Source organism: Prunus mume, linkage group LG3 (genome assembly GCF_029339155.1).
Source record: "Prunus mume cultivar Tortuosa linkage group LG3, ASM2933915v1, whole genome shotgun sequence".
Taxonomy (NCBI): domain Eukaryota; kingdom Viridiplantae; phylum Streptophyta; class Magnoliopsida; order Rosales; family Rosaceae; genus Prunus; species Prunus mume.
Window position 1 is genome coordinate 22,249,185 of NC_142700.1, and position 22,500 is coordinate 22,271,684.

The following is a 22,500-nucleotide window of genomic DNA, read 5'->3' on the forward strand; positions in this document are numbered from 1 at the left end:
TCAAAATAAAGATATTAGTGAATAAATTAGGTGAGCCAGGGGTAAAGCCGCCAATTTCCCTTATATATATTATATATGTGCGTATGTATATGTATACATATATACATATATTATATATACGTGTATATATGTACACTATAGTATATGTGTATGTAAGTATAATATAATAATATAAATAATATAAATTATTAGTATTACAATATAAAATATGCATTTTATACATTGGGTGAGCATGAGACTACTTAATCCTCACTTTCCCCATGGGTTTAGTAGTCCCCTCCTAAGTAGGTGTTTTTGGTGGGTCCGGTATTAGCAATCCCATCTAAGACTAGGATTAGATAAAAACAAACATGGTACTAAATTTAGTCCAAGCTTGTGTAACAAACAACCCCTAAGTTCTCAAACACACCATAAGGGGGGAGCTCTCAAACACCTCTCTAGAGCTCCTCTCCCTTCTCTTTCTCAAATTCTCTAAGTTCTCAAACACCTCTCCCTTCTCTTCATCAAATTCTCTAAGTTCTCAAACGCACCCCCCTTCTCTTCCTCAAATTCTCTAAGTTCTCAAACATCTCGCCCTTCTCTTCCTTAAAATTCTCTTAGTTTTTCTTTAAAGTTCTCAATTGTTGTAACAAAACCCTTTTGCTTCTTAGCTATAATTTATTTTTTATTGTCATGTAAATTCTTTTCTTAAGTTTTCAAGTTTGATTAGTTTCCAAGTTTCAATTATGATTCTTATTCTTATTCGCTATGCTTATAAGTTAATATGCTTGTTTGAATAGTTGATCACCATTAACACTTGTATGGTAGCTATCTTGGTTGGAATTAAGAGTAGAGACCATATGCTTTAATTCAAATTGAACTATGAATAGGTGTGGACATTTGACAACAGGGATTAAATATATGCCTGGTTGTTTAAAATATTCATCTATGCTTAATGGATTTCTAATGCTTAATTTAGGTTCGACAACAATGATCTAATTAGGGAGTTAGGAATACAGGGTAAGGACCAAACACCATGGCTTAATCATATACTTTAGCTAGAATCAATCTAAGAATCTAAATTGAACTTGTTAACTTATTTGATTGAGTTAATTTCTTTTCTTTCTTTCTTGTTTTTTGTTTTGTGCACAGAATCAAATTGAATCAATCTATAATCAATCCTCGTGGAATCGACCTTGCACTTACATATGCTATACTACTGAACAGCTCGTGCACTTACGAGTATCACAATTTGAGGATGCAGTTGAATCAATTTTAGCGCAACTGATCCGACAACAAGAAGCAACCTAATACTTTAAACAATTTAATGAAAAAGAATACATTAGGATCTAGTGATAATGGGTATCAAGTAGGTCGAATTGTGCCAACTAGATGATTCAAATTGAGGAATGAGTGATTTTGACCTGAATTAAATCCAAACTCGACCCTGCCACTCATAGAATATACTATTATGTGGCGAACCAAACACATTAAAATCAATTCCAATTAATAGGCCAAACCCAAGTTAGTGATGAGTTGAGTCACCATCCACTAGGAATGTACAACATTATTCACAAACCAAAGACACTACTTAAGACAATGCCCAATAGTAAAAAAAACCATGGAAGATTGAATCTTCTTTACAAACTTCTTATTCTAAATAATTTCATGTTCTTTCTCCCGCCAAAGACACCACTCAAGACAAGGTCCACATGCCACAGAAGACAATGGCCACGTTATATATGCTTATGTCATATATGTTAACTTAAAGCACGAACCATTATAATAAGATTAAATAATAATTGGAATATAGTACCAGAAAATAAATAATACCCAATTGAAACCTAACATTCTCATTTCCGCAAGACATATTCTATATAAATTGGCCAACATTGTGGGATATAATTAGGCATTAGTTAGAACAACAAATTAATTTGTATTTTGTAGTTAAAGAAGTACCTAAGAAATAAAAATGGCAACTTTTGCTTCTAGGTTTCAATCTTTGGCCTTAGCAATGTTGGTTATTTCTGGGTTAATGTTGATGTCCAGCAACAAAGTGATGGCACAAAGTTGCAAAGACACAAGCGCTTGTAGATATTGTTGGAAGTTTGAAAGCAAATGTCCCTCATCATAGGAAACAAAAGGTTTTACATGCTTTATTATAAGCATGAAACCTTTAACACCAATTAAATAAGATTGGTGGGCTGATGAGCTTGGTTGTGAAGGCTATACACGGTTGGCTTGCTTGATTAATAATATTTAATTAATCAAGACTTCTGCCTGAAAAATAAAAGAAAGACACGTAGTCATAAAATAAAATTATTTTATTTTATTTTATTTTTTGGATTTCTTTTAGCATAAGTTAAATTCAATTTATTCGTCTAATGATCATTAGAAAGCTTTTATTATAGTGCTACAATTTATAAAAGGCACAATAAATTATGGATTGCATTACACAAGTTATTCACCAGTTTTAGAAGGATATAGTGATGCAAACTAGATTTCTAGTGAAAGTGAAACGAAATCCACTAGTGGCTATGTTTTTGTGTGTGGAGGGGCAGCAACAGCTTGGAAATCAACTGAGCAAAAGTGTATAGCACGGTCGACTATGGAATCTGAATTCATAACTTTGGACAAGGCTGCTAAATAAGCAAAAGGGCTGCTGCTGAAGAAGCAGAATAACTTCGAAACTTTATGGAAGATATACCGTTATTGCCTGAACCAATAAATGCACTATGTATTCATTTTGATAACATGGCAGCTATTGCAAGAGCCAAAAACAAGATATACAATGGCATGACAAGGCATATAAGGTGAAGACATAGCACTATTAGACAGTTGCTCAAAGATGGAATAATCTCATTAGATTATGTAAAGTCGAGGGAAAACATAGCTGATCCTTTGACAAAAGGCCTACCTAGAGAGCAAATTAAATATGTGGCGAGGGGAATGGGTTTAATGTCAATTTCAAAATGAGCTAACCTAATGGAATCTTAACCTAGCTGATTGGAGATACTATGGTCTAGGTTTAATAGGCAAACTGGTTGGGAACGGCTCAAGGTATGAACTCACTATTTACTCATTCCTATGACTAAGGTGTGCTGTCTGCATAAGTTTTTAGGGTATGTTTTGTACAAAACATTTAATGACATTTTTTTATATTCAAAAGAAGTATGGAAGAATACTTTTAATTAACATTACCTTTATAGGAGTAAATGTGGGTCGTATTTGTAAGAATTACATGGCTACATTCTCTAAAGCTCTAATGAAACCGGGATCTGTTCAGGACCAAAATGAACACAACCACATGAACTTAAGTCTGTATAGATTTAATGCATGTGTGGCGTATTGTCTCGGTTTACTACAAAACGATGAACAATTCAAGGTTATGAATTCCACTGATTCATTAAGTAGATCTAATACGTCTACACCAGGGAAAGTTCAAGTCCAAAAGACACTTATCCTAATGTGTGTTTTATCTAATTTCCTCTCCAGTTTTTTGAGTCGGCATATATTTTTAAAAAACAAATTTATGTTTCAAATGTGGGGTATTGTTGGAAGTTTGAAAGCAAATGTTCCACGTCGGAGGAAACAAAAGGTTTTACATGCTTTATAAGCATGAAACCTTAACACCAATTAAATAAGATTGGTGGGCTGATGGGCTGATGGGCTGATGGGCTTCGTAGTGAAGGCCATACATGATTGGCTTGCTTGATTAATAATATTTCATTAATCAAGACATGGGCCTTGGGCCTTGGGCCTTGGGCCTCTTGTCTCTGAAAATAAAAGAGAGATACCCAGTCAAAATAAAATAAAATTGTTCTTATCTTTTCGCCTATTAAACTTCAAGACTGAGAAGAGGCGAAATTATGTCTTTAGGACATTGCAAATCTGCAAGCCTCTATCTTCAATAAAAGCCAGTATTCTGTACTTAGTTTCAACTTACACATTTATACAATTTTGTATTTTACTACTGTCTACATATTATAATCCTGTATTAATATAGTGATCCTATAGCATAAGCTATTTATTGATTTTTCCTAACAGATCTGGCATCCAAATGCGCATAATATGTTAGAAAATCGGGGCCGGAGGTTGATTCATCACCGGCATGCTGTGCCGTACCTGGTGAAGAAAGCGAATGTGAAATGCGTATGCAAGCTTGTGTCGAATGAGATAGAAGATCTGATTGACATGGAGAAGGTGGGCTTTGTGGCTCGCTCCTATGGCAAGAAAGTAGCACCAGGAACCAAATGTGGAAGCAAGTTCACCCTTCTTTCTTTAATTTTTTTAAAAATATTTGTTGTGTCTATTAATGTATACTTCTACAAAGATTTAATAATGTTTTTTTTTTTAATGTATTTGGGCCATGTTATACCGTTCCCAAAGCATGAAGCCTGGAAAGCCTATGCATGAGAGAGGCATGCTGTTGGTTAGTGCAACTTGTCTTACTAATAGCTAGATTTTCCATAGTGCAAACTACCTCAATGCTTCTGCCTGCCTCCCAGAATTTTATTTTTTATTTTTTATTTTTTTAAAACAGAGACTTCCAGAAATGGGTTTTCGCCATTTTCATTTAGTATATAAAAATATAGTGGAAATTCTCTTTCCTTTTTCCTTTTAGTAAGAATAAATTATTGACGAGTCATTGAGCAACCGAGTATAATATAGTAGATTTTACGGTAAATACGTACTACTGACTTGTCAACATATATATAGATATATATATATGTATATATATGAAATAAAAATTATAAATACACACAAAAAAAAAAAAAAAAGAGTACATATTTACAGTACTTACCCGCTTGTTACATTGACTTTAATTTTACTGGTACTAACTGCTTTAGTGGAGAGAGCCCGGTATCCTTGCCTACTGAAAGTTGTCATAAGGATGATGTTGATGAATCATTCAAATTGCGGCAACGTACTGTTGGCCTGAGAGTGATGATGCATGTGTTTTCTTATCCTCAGCGGTTGTAACAAGAATTGAGTTCATATTAATGAAATATCGTGTTCTCTTCTGGAAAAACCAATTGCCAATGGATGTAGTCTCATCACCCGCACATGTAACAGAGCATTATTGACCTGAAATAGCATTGCAACTAAATTTTTCTCCTAATTTAAAGATAATTATTTCATATGACTTGTTCTTTTCCGGCTGCCCCATGTAATCTCTCTGGCCAATTGATGACCATCAACCTAATTACACCGCACTGCCGTCCAATGTGGGGTCAAATGTCATCTTGAACCCTGCTCCAGGGACCTACCTAATGAAGGGAGGTTTGGTGGCCAATAGTAATAGGGTCGTGGAAATTTGGTTCTTCTATTTAATACAATAAGGGGTATGATTTCCCCACTCTCAGTTTCTCCACTTACACTCTATTTTGCTTTCTAATACTTCTTAATGAATTTTGTTCTTTCTTTTTCCTATTCTACCCTTACTCTACATTAATTTCTTTTCACTTAACTTTTATATTAGTTCTTTTTCTTTATACTTAATTTTTCAACTTGCACTCCTCAAAAAAAGGTAGTGAGGAAATCAGCTCCTTACAATAATACCTGAAAAAAAGCCTTCACATGGAAGACATAAGGTTCTGAATTCAAAAAATAAAATAAAAGGATAAACTTTGGCATTGCACCTGCCGCTCTCGCATTTATGCATCACATGTTGTGTAAGGAGAAATTATCCTTTATCAGGATTCATGTGGAGAGAGATAGTTTTCATGACATGTTTATTTATTACGAATGTGTATTGGAATTATTCTAATTTATTCTTCTTTCTTTTTCATATGCATTGGAATTAATTTAATTTCTTATTTTCCGTGCTTTTATTAAAACATAAAAAATCGATATTTATGTAAAGTTTCATATTAAAACTCGTAATTAAATAATGTGGTCTGTCTAGCATCGCTCTTATATAAATTGTTGTGATGAGGAGCTCTATTCAATAATAAATGAGTGTCGACTTTCCTACCTAGTTTTTGCACACATTAATTAGAAGCTGCAAATACTCAGATTATTAATATCTACTCTCTGGTTTGGTGAAAGGTAACTGGAGAAATCAAAGTTCATTGGAGGCAAGGTGAAGCATAATGGAGTTCAGGGAGGAGGGAGAAGTAGAGCCAGTGAGCCCCACTGGCCAATACTTCAACAGTTCTATCTTATCTGTTGCAATTCTTGCTGTTTTGGAATTTGAGCTTCCAATCAATGATTCCCAAGCTCTCTCTTTGCTTCAAGATGTCTTCCTCCCCATCAATCCTCGCTTCTCTTCTATCATGGTTTGTCTTCTCTCTCTCTCTCTCTCTCTAGATCTCTTCCTCTCTCTTGTCATTTTATTGGAAACGGAAGCGATTTTCACACTCTCATTTTGTTCAATTTTCACTAGTCTCCTCTTCTTTTTACTCGTTAACATTTGATTTACTCGAATACTGGCAATCAGATAACATGAGAGTGTGAAAACCGCCAGCTTACTGCGAAAAAAACAAGAAAGACTAAAGATTTGATATGAATTATCTGAATTATTAAACAGGTAAGTGACAATGTAGATCAAAAGAAACAATGGAAGAGGGTTGAAGTGAAGCTTGAAGACCATGTTCATGTCCCCATTTTCCCTTCTAAAATGTCACCAGAATCCTATGATGAGTATTTTGATGACTACATATCAAATATAGCAGCAGAAAAACTCCCACAAAACAGGCCATTATGGGAAATTCACATTCTCAAGTACCCAACAAGCCACGCTGCTGGTACCCTGATTTTCAAGCTTCACCATGCCCTAGGTGATGGCTACTCTCTAATGGGTGCTCTTCTCTCTTGTCTGCAAAGTGCTCAAAACCCTTCTGTTCCTCTAACATTTCCTTCCCTGAAGAGCTCAGGACCACAAACCACTCACAAGACTAAAATTGTGTCTCAGTTTTTCTCTTCAGTTATCCAAACTGTATCGGATTTCAGTTGGAGCATTTTGAAGAGCAATTTCGTAGAAGATGATCGAACTCCGATTAGGTCTGGGGAAGATGGAGTTGAGTTTCGGCCAATAACACTATCAACCTTGACGTTCTCCATTGATGAAATCAAACTGATCAAGAACAAACTTGGAGTGGTAAGATTATGTACCATTTTTCTTTTCTTTTAATGATTTCTGTTTTTATTGAACATTAACATATATCTACGACAAAAAGGAAATTCGGGAAAAGATGTTTCCAACCTAATTAGAGGCAAAGCATTAGATGGTCAAGAATGGTTACTCTAATGTTGTTCCAGTGGTAGAGTAATGTTAAAAGTACCCAAAAAAAAATACAGTAGTAAACATAAAATGTTAAAGACAGACAATTAAATTGCTGCAGTATAAAGTAAGAAAAGTTGGTGCATTCATTAGATTTTGGAGAGTTGGCACTTCAAAAAATGTTGGTGCATTCATTAAATTTTGGAGAGGACCTCAGATCATAAGCTTTGAGAAGTGCCAAACTTTGGTGAGTTCAAGTCCCCATTGTACTTTGCGTGTGAGTTTTCTCTTTTTCACTTTCTAACTTTGGTAAAAACTACGTACTAATAGTTAATGTTGCATGGTGACATTGATTTGTCAATGTACCAAGCAGCTACTAGGAAATACACAAATACGCAGTACAATAGTACATTGGGGTTTTCATACGTTACATGATCTATAGCTCATTAGGCTTATGTGTTATATTAGGGTTTTCGTTATTTTGGGCAATTGTGTGAGCTTGACTTATGATCATGCTTAATTTTAGTGATGTGGACACTGCCTGTTTGTCCAGTTTTGGCGGATGGACTTTGTTCCCCTTTTGTGCTTTGGTTGTTTTTGTAGACGTGTTGGTTGTCCCCTGTAAGAACTTTTCTAATGAAATTTGCTATTCTGATCAAAATTGGATTATCATATTTGCGTTCAAAACATTTATTTTCACACACAATTGAGCTTTCTGGTTGTGTCCTAGCATAAATTCAAAATTCCCTACACAATTATTATTAATTTTTAAATAAAATAAGTTCCTTTTCCAGGCAAAAATTAAACATAATTGCATCCAACTTAATCCCACCCTTTTGATGAGATTTATGATCCTACTATTTGGACCTAATAGGATTAGACATAATCCGATCCATGTAGTGTTTTTAGAACATCAAACATATTTGATTAGGATTATAACTCCTATACAAACCCTTTCTTTTCTTAGTTTCTTTTTAATAGTGATTATATTATTTGAATGAAATTGGCATTAACAATTGCAGACGACAAATGATGTGATTGCCGGAATCATCTTCTTGGGCACCAGAATATACATGCAAGGGGTTACCAAAAAATCAAGCAATGAACATTGTACGGCATTGGTGCTACTCAATACCAGAAACATCGAGGGTTACATGCCAATCAAGGAGATGATCGAACCCAATAATGATGAGATGTCATGGGGAAACCAATTTGGCTTCTTACATGTGTCAATGCCCAAGTCGACTGAAATCTCAAACCCACTTGACTTTGTTTGGGAAGCACACAAAATAATCAAGAAAAAGAGAAGTTCTGCCGCTGGCTACCTCACTAGCTGGCTGTTGGATGTTTTGAAGAAATTTAGAGGCCCTGAGGTACGTAATTAACAATTTATTATATATATGCTCTTTTCCATGTCCTAATTACCATATTCTCAATTTCCTTTTTTTATCTTTTATAAATATTAGCGTTAGATATCTAATATGTTATGTTGCTAAAATTTCATTTCATACTAAAATGTAAGTATAATATAGAATGTTTTGTAGGAAATATAATTTGGGCATGAAGACCTCATAAGTCAAGTTTGCGTAATCCGTTCAAAACACTTTAAATGTACTCATTAACAAACTAGCTTTTAAAAAACTATCATTTTAACGTGAAAGATATCCTAAATTTGAATCTCCGTTGCCCGTTAATATACCAAAAATCTATTAGTCTCTCTTAGAACTTTAGAATATTCCTTTCAAAAAAAAAAAGGAAAAAAAAAAAAAAACTTTAGAGTGTTTTATAAGGTGTTGTGTTTGCAGGGAGCAGCTAGATACATCCATGGCACACTCAAGAACTCGAGCATGACAATCTCAAATATGATTGGGCCAGTTGAACAAATGGCTTTGGCTAATCAGCCCGTTTGTGGCTTCTACTATATGGTGGTCGGTCCACCTCAGGTACTTAATTATGCCGTTACTTTTTATTTTTTGAAATATAATTATGCAGTTACTTTAGTTCTTATAATTAATTTGTGAGAAAAAATTATATTTAATACCTTAGATATGAGCATCCACCACCGAATAAAATTAAAATGATATGAAAAGACATTAGGGGTACAGTTTGATTTTCCGCTTGAATTGAAACTAAAATCAGAACTTACACACAGTCTGATTTGGTTCTGTTTTTTTTTTTTATATATATAAAAAGTGTCTAGAAGAACCTAATTAAACCAGACCTACGTGGTTTTGATTCAGTTCGGCCCAATTTTCGGTTTGAAAAGACAAAATATAAAGATGTGAAGAAGAGAGAAATAAGATGTATAGAAAAATAGGAAGAAGAGAAAAATATATACAGTGGATAAAATAAGAGAGATAAATAGGAAGATAAATAGAAATATAAAAAAAGAGGTGGAAAAGGGAGAAAGACGGAAGTACAACAAAAACGGATATAGTTCACTAAAAAGAAAAAGAAATTGGGCTAGAGTAGTTAATTGTATGGGTATAAATTGGAACTAAGACATTTGGGTATTAATTGAACTAAAATATATAGATATTACTTGGAGTTATTAATGTTATTTAAATATTGATTAGACTTACTAATAATTTTGGATATAAATGAATAGGTAAACTTGACATAACTGGTCTGGTTCGGTTTATATCAATTTTTTGAAAACAAGAACCGGGACTAGAACTGATACAAAGCGGTTTGGTTTGGTTTTTGAACCTAGGCCAGTTCAAATGCTCACACCTTTACAATTCAAAAGCCTCTTTTTATTTTTATTTTCTTCTTTTGATAGATTATGTTTAATATTTCAATTTTGAGCTAGGCCAATTCAAACACCCCATAGATATTTGGATTCATTCTTAATATAGGCCCTCGAGTTTCAATTTCATTAATTTTCATTGCTTTTTTTTTAGGAGGTTCTGGTTATAAATATTAAAATTATGTAGCTTTTTTTCCCATTAATATATATATATGATGATATGATGTTTTATTTGATGGTGTTTTATCCATGCAGTGTCTTACTATAACGGCCCTTAGTTATATGGGAAAGCTGAGAGTTGCATTCGGAGCTGAAAAAGGCTTCATAGATTCCCACAAATTGAAGGCGTCCATGCAAAATGCCTTTAGGGTAATACTCGAAGCCTCTTACCAAATTCCTCCAGCAAATGCAGCGTAGAAAACCAAAGAAAAAGTTCCGACAGTTACAAAATATGGATGAATATAATCAGATAAAATTATAATAACTAGCGTTTTCACACGCGTTTCTCATGCGTAACAAATTATTATTATTTATTTATCACACACGCTTCGTGCGACTCAAAAGTTTCGTTTTTACAAGTGCTCTTATCGCAAAATCAATATGGTGTTTATTCTTAAAAGGTTACAACATAACAAGTTTTTACAATGTTTATTTCCTATCTTTGTACATTGATGCCGTTATTAATGCATATGGGAGAGGTTGTTTCTATTATGCATATATGTTGATGTAAAATTTGGTAATATAAATATTCTCAATCACGACAGGATATTTTCGATTGGTCCACGGTTGCTAGAGGCCAAATATTTTGAAGTAGCAAATTATTCTTCAAATTTCCACATGAGGCAATAAATTTTAACCAAGCAAAAGATAAGGCACTAAATCCAACAATCCTTTGTAATTACCTCCTGTGCTCTCTCTCTCTCTCTCTCTCCCCCCACAACAAAGCATAATCTAAGTAGTCGGAGACCAATGCTGTACATGTTTTCGGCACAAATATGTGTAATGCAACTTACTCCACAGGACATAACTGTATGCGTAATTCAAATTGGTTCGCACGGACTGTGGCAATCAACCATTTGGTCTAGTGACATTTAGTCTTCACTTAATTAAATGAAACTTTGAATTCAAATCTCATCGTTGAGAGTTGGTTGTGTTCTTTGAAAAGGAGACCCAAAAAAAAAAAAAACTCACTCTCATCTTGCGTATGACTTAAAAATCAACGCCAGAAAGTTGCTTATGCAGAATTGATGAAGTTGCAGGCACCAAATGGATACACACCAATTGCTTATGAGGCTCCCCTGGAGAACAATTACATTAACAATGCTACATGACATAGCCGAAACCACAATAACTGTATCAATAAAATGTTAAAAAGGCATTCAGTCGAAGACCGCGCTACTTGAAATTGCAGGCACCACTTGGACACACACAGATAATTCGAAACGAGGAAGCTAAACATGAGCTTATACAAAAACTTTTCAACTAACTGAAGTACCTCTATTAGACAGAAGAGAGAAAAAAGTAAATCATAACACAACAAACTCCATTAGCAACTTAGGCATATAAACACAAAGACCAAAGGTCAGTATTAGTTCAATTAGATTTAAAATGAAAAAAAGAAGATTAAACAAATGAAATGTAGACGCATAAACAAGAGGGCCAGCATTCTTTTCCTTTCTTTTGGGTAAGAAGAGGGCCTTTGTATCACTCCTAGCAGTATTCACTTGCAGATGAACAAAATTCTTCGTAATTAGACGAGAAACTCAAACACCATGAGATCCATAACAATGTTCCATATTCTACTTCCTGCACCTCCAAGCTGAGACAGAAAATAGGGGTCGATCTTGCCAGGAAATCAACACACAACCATTCTCTTCCCTCATTCTATACCCATCGCAACCATAGCCCTGCAACAACCTCTTTGCCTGCAGCATTCCATAATAGCTCAAAGGTACATTTCCAAACCCAGCTAAATCAAGCCTTTGAATCCACTTCTCAAGCTTTTCGTGTCTTTCCTTCCTCTCACATCCCTCACAAGCTATAATGTTTTTTATTTCCTCCCCAAAGAGCATCTTCTCCACCTTCAGTCTCTCAATTGAATTTCTCGACATTGTAGACTCCAAGCAATCAAACAATGCAGCATATGAGTAGAGAGCTTCCAATAGCCTCTCCATTAGAGTGGAGCCATTATGGTTAGAATCTTGTTCGGTTATTACCATGACCTTTGGTGTCAAGCTCCAAAATACATTAAGAAAGCTATCCAACTTCATTGAAGCAGTCAAAGATAGTGGCGATGACGAGGTTGAGTCAGGACTCGCACTATACCCGTTGCCCATCTCTTTCTCTAGCAACTCACCCAGGGTGCCTTGGTTCATTTGCAAAACTCTTGGTAAGGGAATTCCACTTGAACTCTTTGACGCTAACGGGGATTTCTTTTTCAAGAGTTCATCATCAGACGCCAAAAGGGAGTGCAACTGAAGAACTGAGCTGATAGCTAGGGCCTCACCAGTTTTGATGCGAAGTTTTTCCATATCAAGATTTTCCAATTTGCTGACTATGGGACAGAACTGAAATGGGATATCCAGTTTTTCTGCTTCCTCAGTCAACCTATGAGCCATTTGATCTAGCACCTCTTTCTGTTGATGAACACCAGTAATTCTCAAATGAGGTGGACCTTCAGGCCTTGCACTTAAAACTTGAAGAAGAGCAATCCATTGTGCAGGTTCAGCTGCATTGAGATCAATTACATGGACCATCTTTTCCCCTTCCATGGCTTCAGTAATAGCTTGGTTTGCAAGCACAAAAGCCACCTTTAGGAATGGCAACATCTCAAAAAACACTTTCCGAACTAGAAATTCTTCAGAAACCAAAGATATTTTAGTGGAATTAAGGGCCCTGTGAAGACCAGGCCAAGCTTTAAGGATCCGATCAGCAAGAGCCTCGGTGAAGTATGCAGCAATCCGCTGCATGGTATCACCATCAGCAGAGGCGAGTTGAGAAATTTGCTCAAGGGCAACATTTGCATTTTCAAGGCTTCCCGTGGCAACATGATTTGCACAAGTGAGCAACAAGTGGATCAAATACAAACCCCGCTCCTCGGATTTTAGCTCTTTAAGCCATGGGTATGGTGATCCTAAACTAGGCGAAAGCGACATCATGGAAAAGAATTGGAGAGGAGATGAAGTTGCGGATGATGATCCTTCGTCTTGGAACATTGGTGTCATATAACAAACAAGAAGGATTTGGTAATTGGGGAACAAAATTAGATGACTGTCAACAGAAAGAGAAAGATCAATATCACTTCACAATGGAACTGGTAAGTGATAAGATAAGTCCAAGACTTCTAAGGAAATATTCTACTGCTCATGCAAGAACCATATTGCATGAATACACAATTTCAGAAAAATGCTTACTCTCAACGAGGCATTCACAATAGGTAATAAAAGTAATTTAGAACCAGAGCACTTTCCTATCGAAGCACCTAAAAGGCTAAGAATTTATAGAATGTATCACAAATTCACAATAAATATGTAACGAACTGACCAAACTATCGGAAAGGGGGTTTCGAATTTATCAGTAAGACGGAATCCGAAGAAAATTATCAGTAATTTATTCTGAACCAAAAGCTAGACAAGCTAACCTGGCTAAGAAATCTTTGATCAAGTGAGATAAAATTCACAAAAGAAGTCACCTAAGGGCTAAGCAGTTACAAAGAGAACAGAGAAAACCAACAAAAGCAGCTGAACAAACTAGAAACAGAACTAACCAAGCGAAGGAAGATGAGCCAAATCCTTACTGGGTTTTGTAATTGATCAAAAACCCATGAAGAATCCCATGAGAATTCAAAGGAGATCCGCTTCAATCCCTCGTTATGCACAAAGCTGATGCGGACTTCTTCTGGGTTTCCTCTGTTTTTATCACAGAGTAAGTTAGCTCAATTGATCTTAATTAAAAGCTGTGAGCTTTGGAGGACAGGACTTCATGGCAACGTTGTCGACATTGCGTGGGAGAGTCCTTTTGTCGTTATTGTTTTGTTGTCCAGCAGTCCAAAGTGGAACATGGAATTTGTGAGAAGATGAGCCTTCTGTTGCAGTTTTATTAATTTCTTTTATCACTTCTCTCTCTAAAACCTGTCTTATTTTCTTTCTCTCTCTCTCCAAAGCCTCCCCCACTTTATTTGTTTTTTGTCTTTACCTAAGGTGGATAAGGAATCAAAGCTGGCCCAAAGACTTGTCAATATTCCCAAAGGTTGCATGGATCCAAACATGCCCTAACAAAGACAAACAAGGCCCCAAGTTTTGTTTCCTAGTGGGGTGAGTGTGGGAATAGCAAGAAAACTTCCAATGTGCTTCCAAAACCCCATTTTGTTTTTTTCCCAAATGGCCATGACCATACACTTGGTATTACCTTCCTTTATATTAAGACAGAGACAAGGAGGTTAAGCAACAGTCCAAAAGTTCATGATAAGTTTATCTCTACTTGTGGACTCCCGGGTTGGCACTTCTGGATGATTCCTATACACTACCAATTTACTTTGATTTTAACGTTGTTGAAAATAATTCATAGAGGATTGTAGTTAAAGTGATTAAGCGTTTACCTTTATACCTGAAATTCTAGGTTGTTTAATTCTCACTTTCCCAATTTTGGGATACATTCCGAATATCAAAAATGACTTTTTTAGAAACGAAGAAGGAAAGATTAGATAACTAAATCGTTGTATTGGAGATTGATAGCCAGAGCATCTGCAACCATATTTGCTTCCCGAGAAAACGTGCTGAAATTTTTAGACGTGCACCTGTGTACATAGGATCTTAATATCATTATTTCCGTACATTTCTCGATTATGTACGTATATATTGATCACTTTTAATACAAGAACTTTTCGCATATTATTAAAGATACACGTATTGTGAAAAAATATTACAAATAAAAGTAAACAACATCAAATAGTATAGGTGAGTTTTTCATTGTTCCCTTTTAATTTTTTGTTTTTTACAAAATTTGCCAATGATACACGAAGGTATTTTAAACCAGTCCTTTATTTTACCAGTCATGTTGAAAGGCAAAAGTAGTCATGATTTAATATTTGAATTGAAACATGCCATGTCATGTGCTTGAGTTGTGCGAAGTACTCAAATACGCGTACATGACTCCAATCATGAAGTGCCATCTTGACAATGCACATTAAAGAGCGTTTCATCAGCTTTCATGACTTTGTGTATGAGGACAAAGATGATGGGATATCATAGGTTTGGTGTATCAAAGATGTTGAAAAATACCAAGAAGAAAGTAGCAAGCATATATGTGAAAGGCAAAAGGCAAAAGGCAAAAGGTAATTAGAGGTCGGTGATTCCTTTAATTGTTGTAATATTTTAAAGAACAAGGACAACATGACTTCGCTTCTTTTGCTTTTTCTAAAGTTTCACATTTATTTTGTTCAAAGAACTAAGGCTCCGTTTGGATAGATGATTGGATTTGACAATAAAAATAAATTTTCTATTAGAATAAGAACCACATTAGATTGAATGTATTTGAAATAACTAGATGTAGTACATTTAAAATGGATTTAAAATGACTATATCAAATGACTCATTTGAAATCCATCTAGGAAGTGAACACTCAAATCCTTCCTTACTAGGTTGCATCATATCCTCCATCTTCCTTGGTGTGGAAAAGTTAGAGATTGCCTCTATTGGTGATTTGATGAATCTGGAAGGCCTTCCATAAGGTGATCAACTTAAATTATGTCAACTTTGAGTAGGGCTTCAAGGGTAACATTTCTATTCTCTTTCTCTAAGTCTAGAATCTCTAGGAGTGGAAATCTAAACCAAGCCTCAAGATACTTGGGGTTAGTTATGTTAAAGCTCAAAGATTAAATTTAAAACTTCCATTGCCTAAAGGTCACTTATAACCTATCTTTGCAGCTAAATATAACTAGAATTTAATATTTCCTTCAATTTATCCGGTAGCAAGTTGAAAGTTTCGTAAGTTTGTATATTTTCATTGATAATATCCTCAATAATATCGAACATAGCGAGGTAATTTGGTATTCACCTCTCAAAGTCCCTAGAGGAGGGTCATTGCCCTCCAAGCCCATAAGCTAATATTTTATTGGCCTTAGCCCACCAGGATTATACAAGCATAACCTCTAATTTCTGCGTTACCATTGTCATTAGTAACCTCTCCTTCCTTATCATTATCGGGTTTGAACTTTGACTCTTGCAGGTAATGTTGCATTTTATTGTATGGTTCGAACCGTGTAAGATTTTGGTGTATTTTTCCTTTGCTTCATAATGTCTCCAACTCACAGTTTTGAATCTCAAGTTCTTTATAAACCAAAACCTACCTAATGATGTATTTTAATTCCTTCGAATTGAGCAGAAACTTCGCATTTATAGCTTTATACTTGGCACTATTACCACTGTCGGATCTACAGAGGCGCAAGGAGGTGTAGCTGCACCTCCCCTATCTAGAAAATCACTTGGAGAAGCAAGAATATGCCCCTCTACTGGTACCCACCAGTTGTTCGATTATTTGCTCTAAATAAGCTCCAGGCAACAACTCCTTTGCACAGGTTGCAGTGTGCAGGGCTGCTTTGCTTCTTCTTCTTTTTTTTATAATTAAATGACATGGCCAAAACGCATAATTTTCGTCCAAGTGAAATAAAATATAATAATAAAAAAGGGAAAAGAAAACTCCAACAGCTATGCCAAGCTTGATGGCCCTTCTTCAAATCAATATTAATTGAAATTGGCTTCCCTCAAATAAACCTTATCCTCCCAAAGTCTTAACCCTACCCCTTCACACTCAAACCACCACTACCCATACCGGCCAACGCAACTCCCCAATCACCTGACCAAGTGGAGGCAACAACCCTCCACAATTTGTTTGGAAAATTAATTAATTCTCTCTCAAATTTCAAAGTAATTTCTCTTTATACTTCAATTAATTAATATGGTTTGTTGGGTTTTGGTTAATTGATTGAGTTTTTATTTTTATTAGTTTGTATAGATTTTGTCATTTTATTTATTTGTATATATGTTTAGTTTTTAATTAATTAATAAATTGTTGTGGTTTGATTAAAGCTTGTTAGTTTGTATTTGATTAACATGGTGAATTGCTTAATATGATCAATATGGTGTTTTTAGTTTTTTAAATATTGTTTAAATTATAAGGGTATTTAAACCATTCTAAGTAGTTGGATTGTTTCAAAACTTGTAAATGACTTGTTGGTTGTTCCTAGAACTCGGATAGTTTGTTTAAGCTATTTTGAGTAGTTTGGTTTTCGTGCTTTTAGCCTTTGAAATATTGCCCCTCCCCTAAACTAGCTTTTGAGGTTTTTGAGCTACCATCTCAACCGGACCCCCAGCCTGTTATTCAAAGCCCTCGCTCATCCTTCGGACTCTCTAAAGGGGCGTAAGTCCAGATCCTTGCTCGAAGTAGTAATCTCGCAACCCCCTTGTGACGATGTGGAGGGGTGTGATGAGTCGATTAAGAACTCCCTTTCACTCTCTAGGTAAATGGGATTGTACGTTTGACTTTGTAAGAGTATTTCGTTTGGAGAGTCCAAGCCAACCCCACGACCAGAGATAACCCTCGCAAGTTAGTGCATGAAGGATGAAAGAGGGAGACACAAAGAATGAGAAGGAAAAAGGTCGATCGAATATGCTCTTTTAAGATCAAGGATTAATATTCTTTATTAAACAAAAAAATAAAAAATAAAAAATCTTTGTTTGACATGCATGATAGTTTCATTATGAAACACCTAATATATGTGTTGTGTTAGATTCAACTGCGCCAAATTGATTCAGCTGCATCATTAACTTGTGATACTCGCAAGTGCACAAGCCGTTTGGTAGTATAACATATGTAAGTGCGAGGTCGATCCCACGAAGATTGATAATAGATTGATTCAATTCGATTCCCTACAAAATAAAAAATGAGAAAGAAAATAACATAAAACAAGAGAGAAAGAAAATAAATAACTCAGGCAAATAAGTTACCAAGTTCAATTCAGATTTACGGATTGATTCTAGCTAAAGTATGATTAAGTCATGGTGTCTGGTCCTAAACTTGTATTCCTAATTCCCTAATTAGATCATTGTTGTCGAACCTATAAATTAAGCATAATCCATTAAGCATAGAAGAATGTTTTAAACAACCAAGCATCTATCTAATCCTTGTTGTCAAATGTCCATACATACTCTTCATATTCATAGTTCAATTCGAATTAAAGCATATGGTGTGTACTCTTAATTTCAACTAAAATAGCTAACATACAAGTTTTAATGGTGATCAATCATTCAAACCAGCATATTAACTTATAAGCATAATGAATAAGAACAAGAACCGTAATTGAAACTTGGAAACTAATCAAACTTGAAAACTTAAAATAAGAAATTACATGATAATGAAAAAGAAAGTACAATTAAGAAAAACATAAGGGAAAATTTAGCAAAATGGTTTTGTTACAAGAATTGAGAACTTAAAAAAAAAAACTAAGAGAATTTGAGGGAGAGAAGGAAGAGAAGCTCTAGAGAGGTGTTTGAGAGCTTCCCCCCTTGGGGTGTGTTTGAAAGCTTGGAGAACTTCACTATTTATAGGCCTAAGGAAAGTAAAAATCCGAACTGAGTATTGCTTCTACCTATAACACCCACTTCACCAACTTTATCTAACTTCCCACCAAAAACAATTAGCACATGCATATGTCATGCATGACAATGCATTGCAATTTGATTGTAGGCTCGTTTTGGGCTCATTTCTTCATTGTTAAAATTTTGAAAAAATATGGATCTTGAAGCTCTTTGTCTTATATTTCTAACCATAGTGTATCCTAGCTCAAGGAAAAATCTGAAAGGCCTTCAAATGTCGTTTTTGGCACAGTAAAGCAGATGCTGCTGAATTTCACCTTAATCTGCCAAAACTTGCATAACTTCCTCGAGAAGACTCGAAATCATGAATTGTAAAATGCTCCAGAAACTAGACTTCCACATCTTTCGAATGATGTATGGCTCATTATCAGGTTCTTCCTGAGCACGTGCAGTCCAATCCGTGAAGTTGATTGATATGCAGACATAGTTTTGAGCTAACTTGACTCCAAAATGCATTAAATGAGTCCTAAAGCTTAATACACTGAAACAAAGGTAAAAAAGGGTCAAGCGCACAAGTTTAACTAAAAAACATAACCAAATCGTAAATTAGAAGGGTATAAATTGATATGTAATTATGCATTCATTAATATTCTCTATTGTCATTTATCTGGCATGCTATATTATCAAATTGCGAATTTAGATCACCTATTGTCATTTATCCAATAAGAAGATGAAAGTTTCGTAAGTTTATATATTTTCAATGATAATGCCCTTAATAATGTCAAGCATAGCTAGGTAATTTATTATTTACCTCTCAAAATCCTTGAAGGGCCATGGCCCTCTACCCCGAGAAGCTCATATTTTATGGGCCTTAGCCCACAAGGCTTATATTTTATGGGCTTCTACCCACAAGTATAACCTCTAATTTCTCTATTACCATTGTCATTAGTAACTTCTCCTTCTTTATCATTGTTAAGGCCCAAAAAATCCAAGGCATGGCTCAAATATATTTCTAACCCAGTACGACACCTAATTTGGGAAGAAACCCAACTTGGGTAAGCAAGAGTTCGTCATATGCAGTTGCACAGGTGTAACGCCAAGCAACTAAGCAACACACCACGCTACAAGCTTAAGTGAGCCCAAGCCACTAGAATGACTGGGGCTTGCTGAGCATGTTGTGATATGGATGGTTACGAGTATTCACAAGATCCATTGATGATCCAAGGAGTGGAAGTTTTGGGCTACTTAGGAGCACTAAAACTCAAGCTCATTCCTTGAGCCCAAACATATGGGTAAGCATGAGAGAAAACTCAATAGCCCATCACCTTAAGAAAAGGCCCATAACACTTGAAAAAATTCCACATCAGCCAAAGCTTCCAGCAGCTTGACGAAATCAAAGGGAACTCACAAGCCGCTGGAAACAAAATAGCCCAGCCCAGCACCTTATAAAATATCCAACGTTGTGGAAATATCTAGCATCTTTGTTAAAACCATATCGAAGCCAAACCACCAAAACCAAGCAAACGTATGTGTTGATGGAAGTAAATCACCTTTTGACCAACACCCTTGCCCATTCTTTCCTCTGCAAGCTTTGGTGAGAAAAGAAGAAGGAAAAGTGAGTGGCGCCTCACCCACATGGAAAAGTCCAATTGTGTGAGGGTCTTGGAAATCCAAAAAGCTTCATAAGATGGAATAAAAGAAAGTGAAGGAAAAGAGGAGAGGGTGTCTTGATAAAATTGAGTGTTCTAGTACCTATAAAAGGAGGCACTTTCTACCCAAGAAAGATAACTGATTGAAGGCAAGCATCCCCTCTGGAACCCTTCAATTTCATGCCTTGTTCTTCCATCTTCTTCCTCTCTCTCCCAAAACCCACATCCAGAGAGAGCAAGCATCATCTCTCATCCCTGGAACACTTTAATTTCGAGCCCTATTTCTCCATCTCTTCCCATTTTCTCTTCTATCAAGCTGCCGGAAATCTGCTAAAGCCACCCATGCTTCTAGCTTCTATCTTCTTCCTCTCTTTCCGATAAACACATCCAGATAGAGAGCAAGCTTCACCTCTCATCCTTGGAACCTTTCGATTTCAAGCCATGTTCTTCCATTGCTTCCCTTTTTCTCTTCCATCAAGCCATTATAGAGCTTGACGAAAAGCTTGACGAAGCTTTCATCAAGCTGCCGCAAAACTTTCTCAAGCCACCCTATTCCTCTTCCTCATCTCTTCCTATCTCCCCTCAACAAGTTCTCCCAAAAACTCTCTCTTCCCCATACTTTGAGCCTCTGTGTCTCATAGGAAACCCAAGTCTTCTCTCTCTCATGCTAAACTCATGAATGCTCAGCTCTCATGCCACAAGTTTCTCATGCCAAGCCATAATATTTATCTATAAGCAACTGTTGGTTTTGTTGGTGAAGGAACCCAAGGTGTTTCCTAAGGCTCCATGAACCGTTCAAAGCATTCTTGGGGCCTAATTCTTGAACTCAAATTTAGGGGCAGTTTCACACATTTGGCTCTTTACAGCAGCCTAGGCCCATCAAGTAACTACCAGAACGAAAAAGCCCCTACAATCATCATTGGCTTTTAGCTTCGACTCTTGCAGGTAATGTTGCATTTTATTTTATGATTTAAACCGTGTATGATTTTGGTGTATTTTTCCTTTGCTTCATAATGTCTCCAACTCTCTATTTTGATTCTCAAGTTCTTTATAAACCAAAACCTACCAAATGATGGATTTTAATTCCTTCCATTTTAGCAGAAACTTCGCATTTATAGCTTTGTACTGGGTACTGCTACCGTCTCAACCGAACCCCCAACATGCTGGGCAAAGTAGAGGTGTCAAACTAGCCATGTCAGGCCGACCTGACCCATTTAGAGTTGGCCCATTTAATAAACTAGTCGTGTCGGAACTATCCATTTATGAACATCATCAATCCCAGCCCGAGCCCACGACCATAGTCAATATGGGCTAGGGTCGTGCTCGTGCCGAGCCACTAAACGGGCTGAGATGGATCCACACCGAATTTGACTTATGTATTGCAATTTTTTTTACAACTTCATTTAATTTAATTTTTTTACAATTATGTACATACAAAAAAGATTTATTATTTGTTAAAAAAAATAAGACAATAACTTTATTAAAAGTACATTTAATAGAAAATAACTAGATTATTATTTGGATTTTAAAAACTGAAACTTGAAAAACAAAATCATTATTTTATATATAAATAAAATATTAAATTTTAATATTGTTCACTCGTTTTGATTAATATCCTGTGATGGCAGGGTAAAGTTCCTCATTGGCTTGACAACCATTGGTGGTCAACAAGTCAACTTTCTTTTGTGTGTGAGCGTGCCACTACTAGCAGTTTAAAACCCTAGCAGACTTCTAAAAAATAGATAACTTGCGCCCCAAGTTACTGAGTTTTGAACAAGCAATTGTGAATTTGGGTGAGGAATATCTCCCAAGTAAGTTCTTTTCTTTGCCTCAGACTGGTGAGAACTTCATAATTTTTCACAAGACAAAATGGGTAGTTCTGGCGAATAGACAAATAAGAAAACAAACTGCTTTAGGCGAACGCATGTTACAGACTCAAAAATGAAATGACAACTCAAGCAAGACAACAGGATGTTGGACTTCGATTTCTGCTGAATAATCGCCTCTAAACCGAAATGGATTGGATGTGTCTATACTGGATTGGATCGTCAACACCCTCAACTGATGAGTTTCAGCTGGAAATCGATACCAACGTTTGAGTTTGGCAAAACTTTAATTTATTTCAGGCCATGGAAGGCTTGCTGAACAGGCAGAATTGAGGCTTCTTCAGCTGAAGAGGGCAAAAGTGGCTGAATTGATGATCATTGAGCTAGAGTTGTGCTATGGTGCCTGTTATGTTTGACCAAGACTTTCTGTAAATTTGTTGATGTTTTCATATTTGTAAAAAACCCAGAGTCTACTTGACTT

General features: G+C 35.8%; 3 protein-coding genes across 3 annotated transcripts; 2 read left to right on the forward strand and 1 right to left on the reverse strand.

Moving 5' to 3' along the window:
- The first annotated feature begins 1,951 nt into the window (after window positions 1–1,951).
- LOC148919110 (protease inhibitor/seed storage/lipid transfer family protein) lies at window positions 1,952–4,962 on the forward strand. Its single transcript, XM_089048788.1, is given in 4 exon segments — window positions 1,952–2,069; window positions 4,027–4,103; window positions 4,105–4,244; window positions 4,830–4,962. Coding segments are annotated over 4 exon segments (468 nt in total).
- Window positions 4,963–5,936: 974 nt separating this feature from the next.
- LOC103326778 (wax ester synthase/diacylglycerol acyltransferase 4-like) lies at window positions 5,937–10,783 on the forward strand. The gene is made up of 5 exons (XM_008229017.2): window positions 5,937–6,260; window positions 6,512–7,081; window positions 8,227–8,577; window positions 9,010–9,147; window positions 10,209–10,783. The coding sequence occupies exons 1-5, from the start codon at window positions 6,075–6,077 to the stop codon at window positions 10,368–10,370; spliced, it is 1,407 nt and encodes a 468-aa protein (XP_008227239.2). The 5' UTR covers window positions 5,937–6,074; the 3' UTR covers window positions 10,371–10,783.
- Window positions 10,784–11,475: 692 nt separating this feature from the next.
- SCL3 (scarecrow-like 3) lies at window positions 11,476–13,861 on the reverse strand. The gene is made up of 2 exons (XM_089048427.1): window positions 13,720–13,861; window positions 11,476–13,223 (listed from the first exon to the last, which is right to left on the reverse strand). Exon 2 carries the CDS (start codon window positions 13,175–13,177, stop codon window positions 11,753–11,755), a length of 1,425 nt encoding a protein of 474 aa, XP_088904553.1. The 5' UTR covers window positions 13,178–13,223; window positions 13,720–13,861; the 3' UTR covers window positions 11,476–11,752.
- Window positions 13,862–22,500: the final 8,639 nt, after the last annotated feature.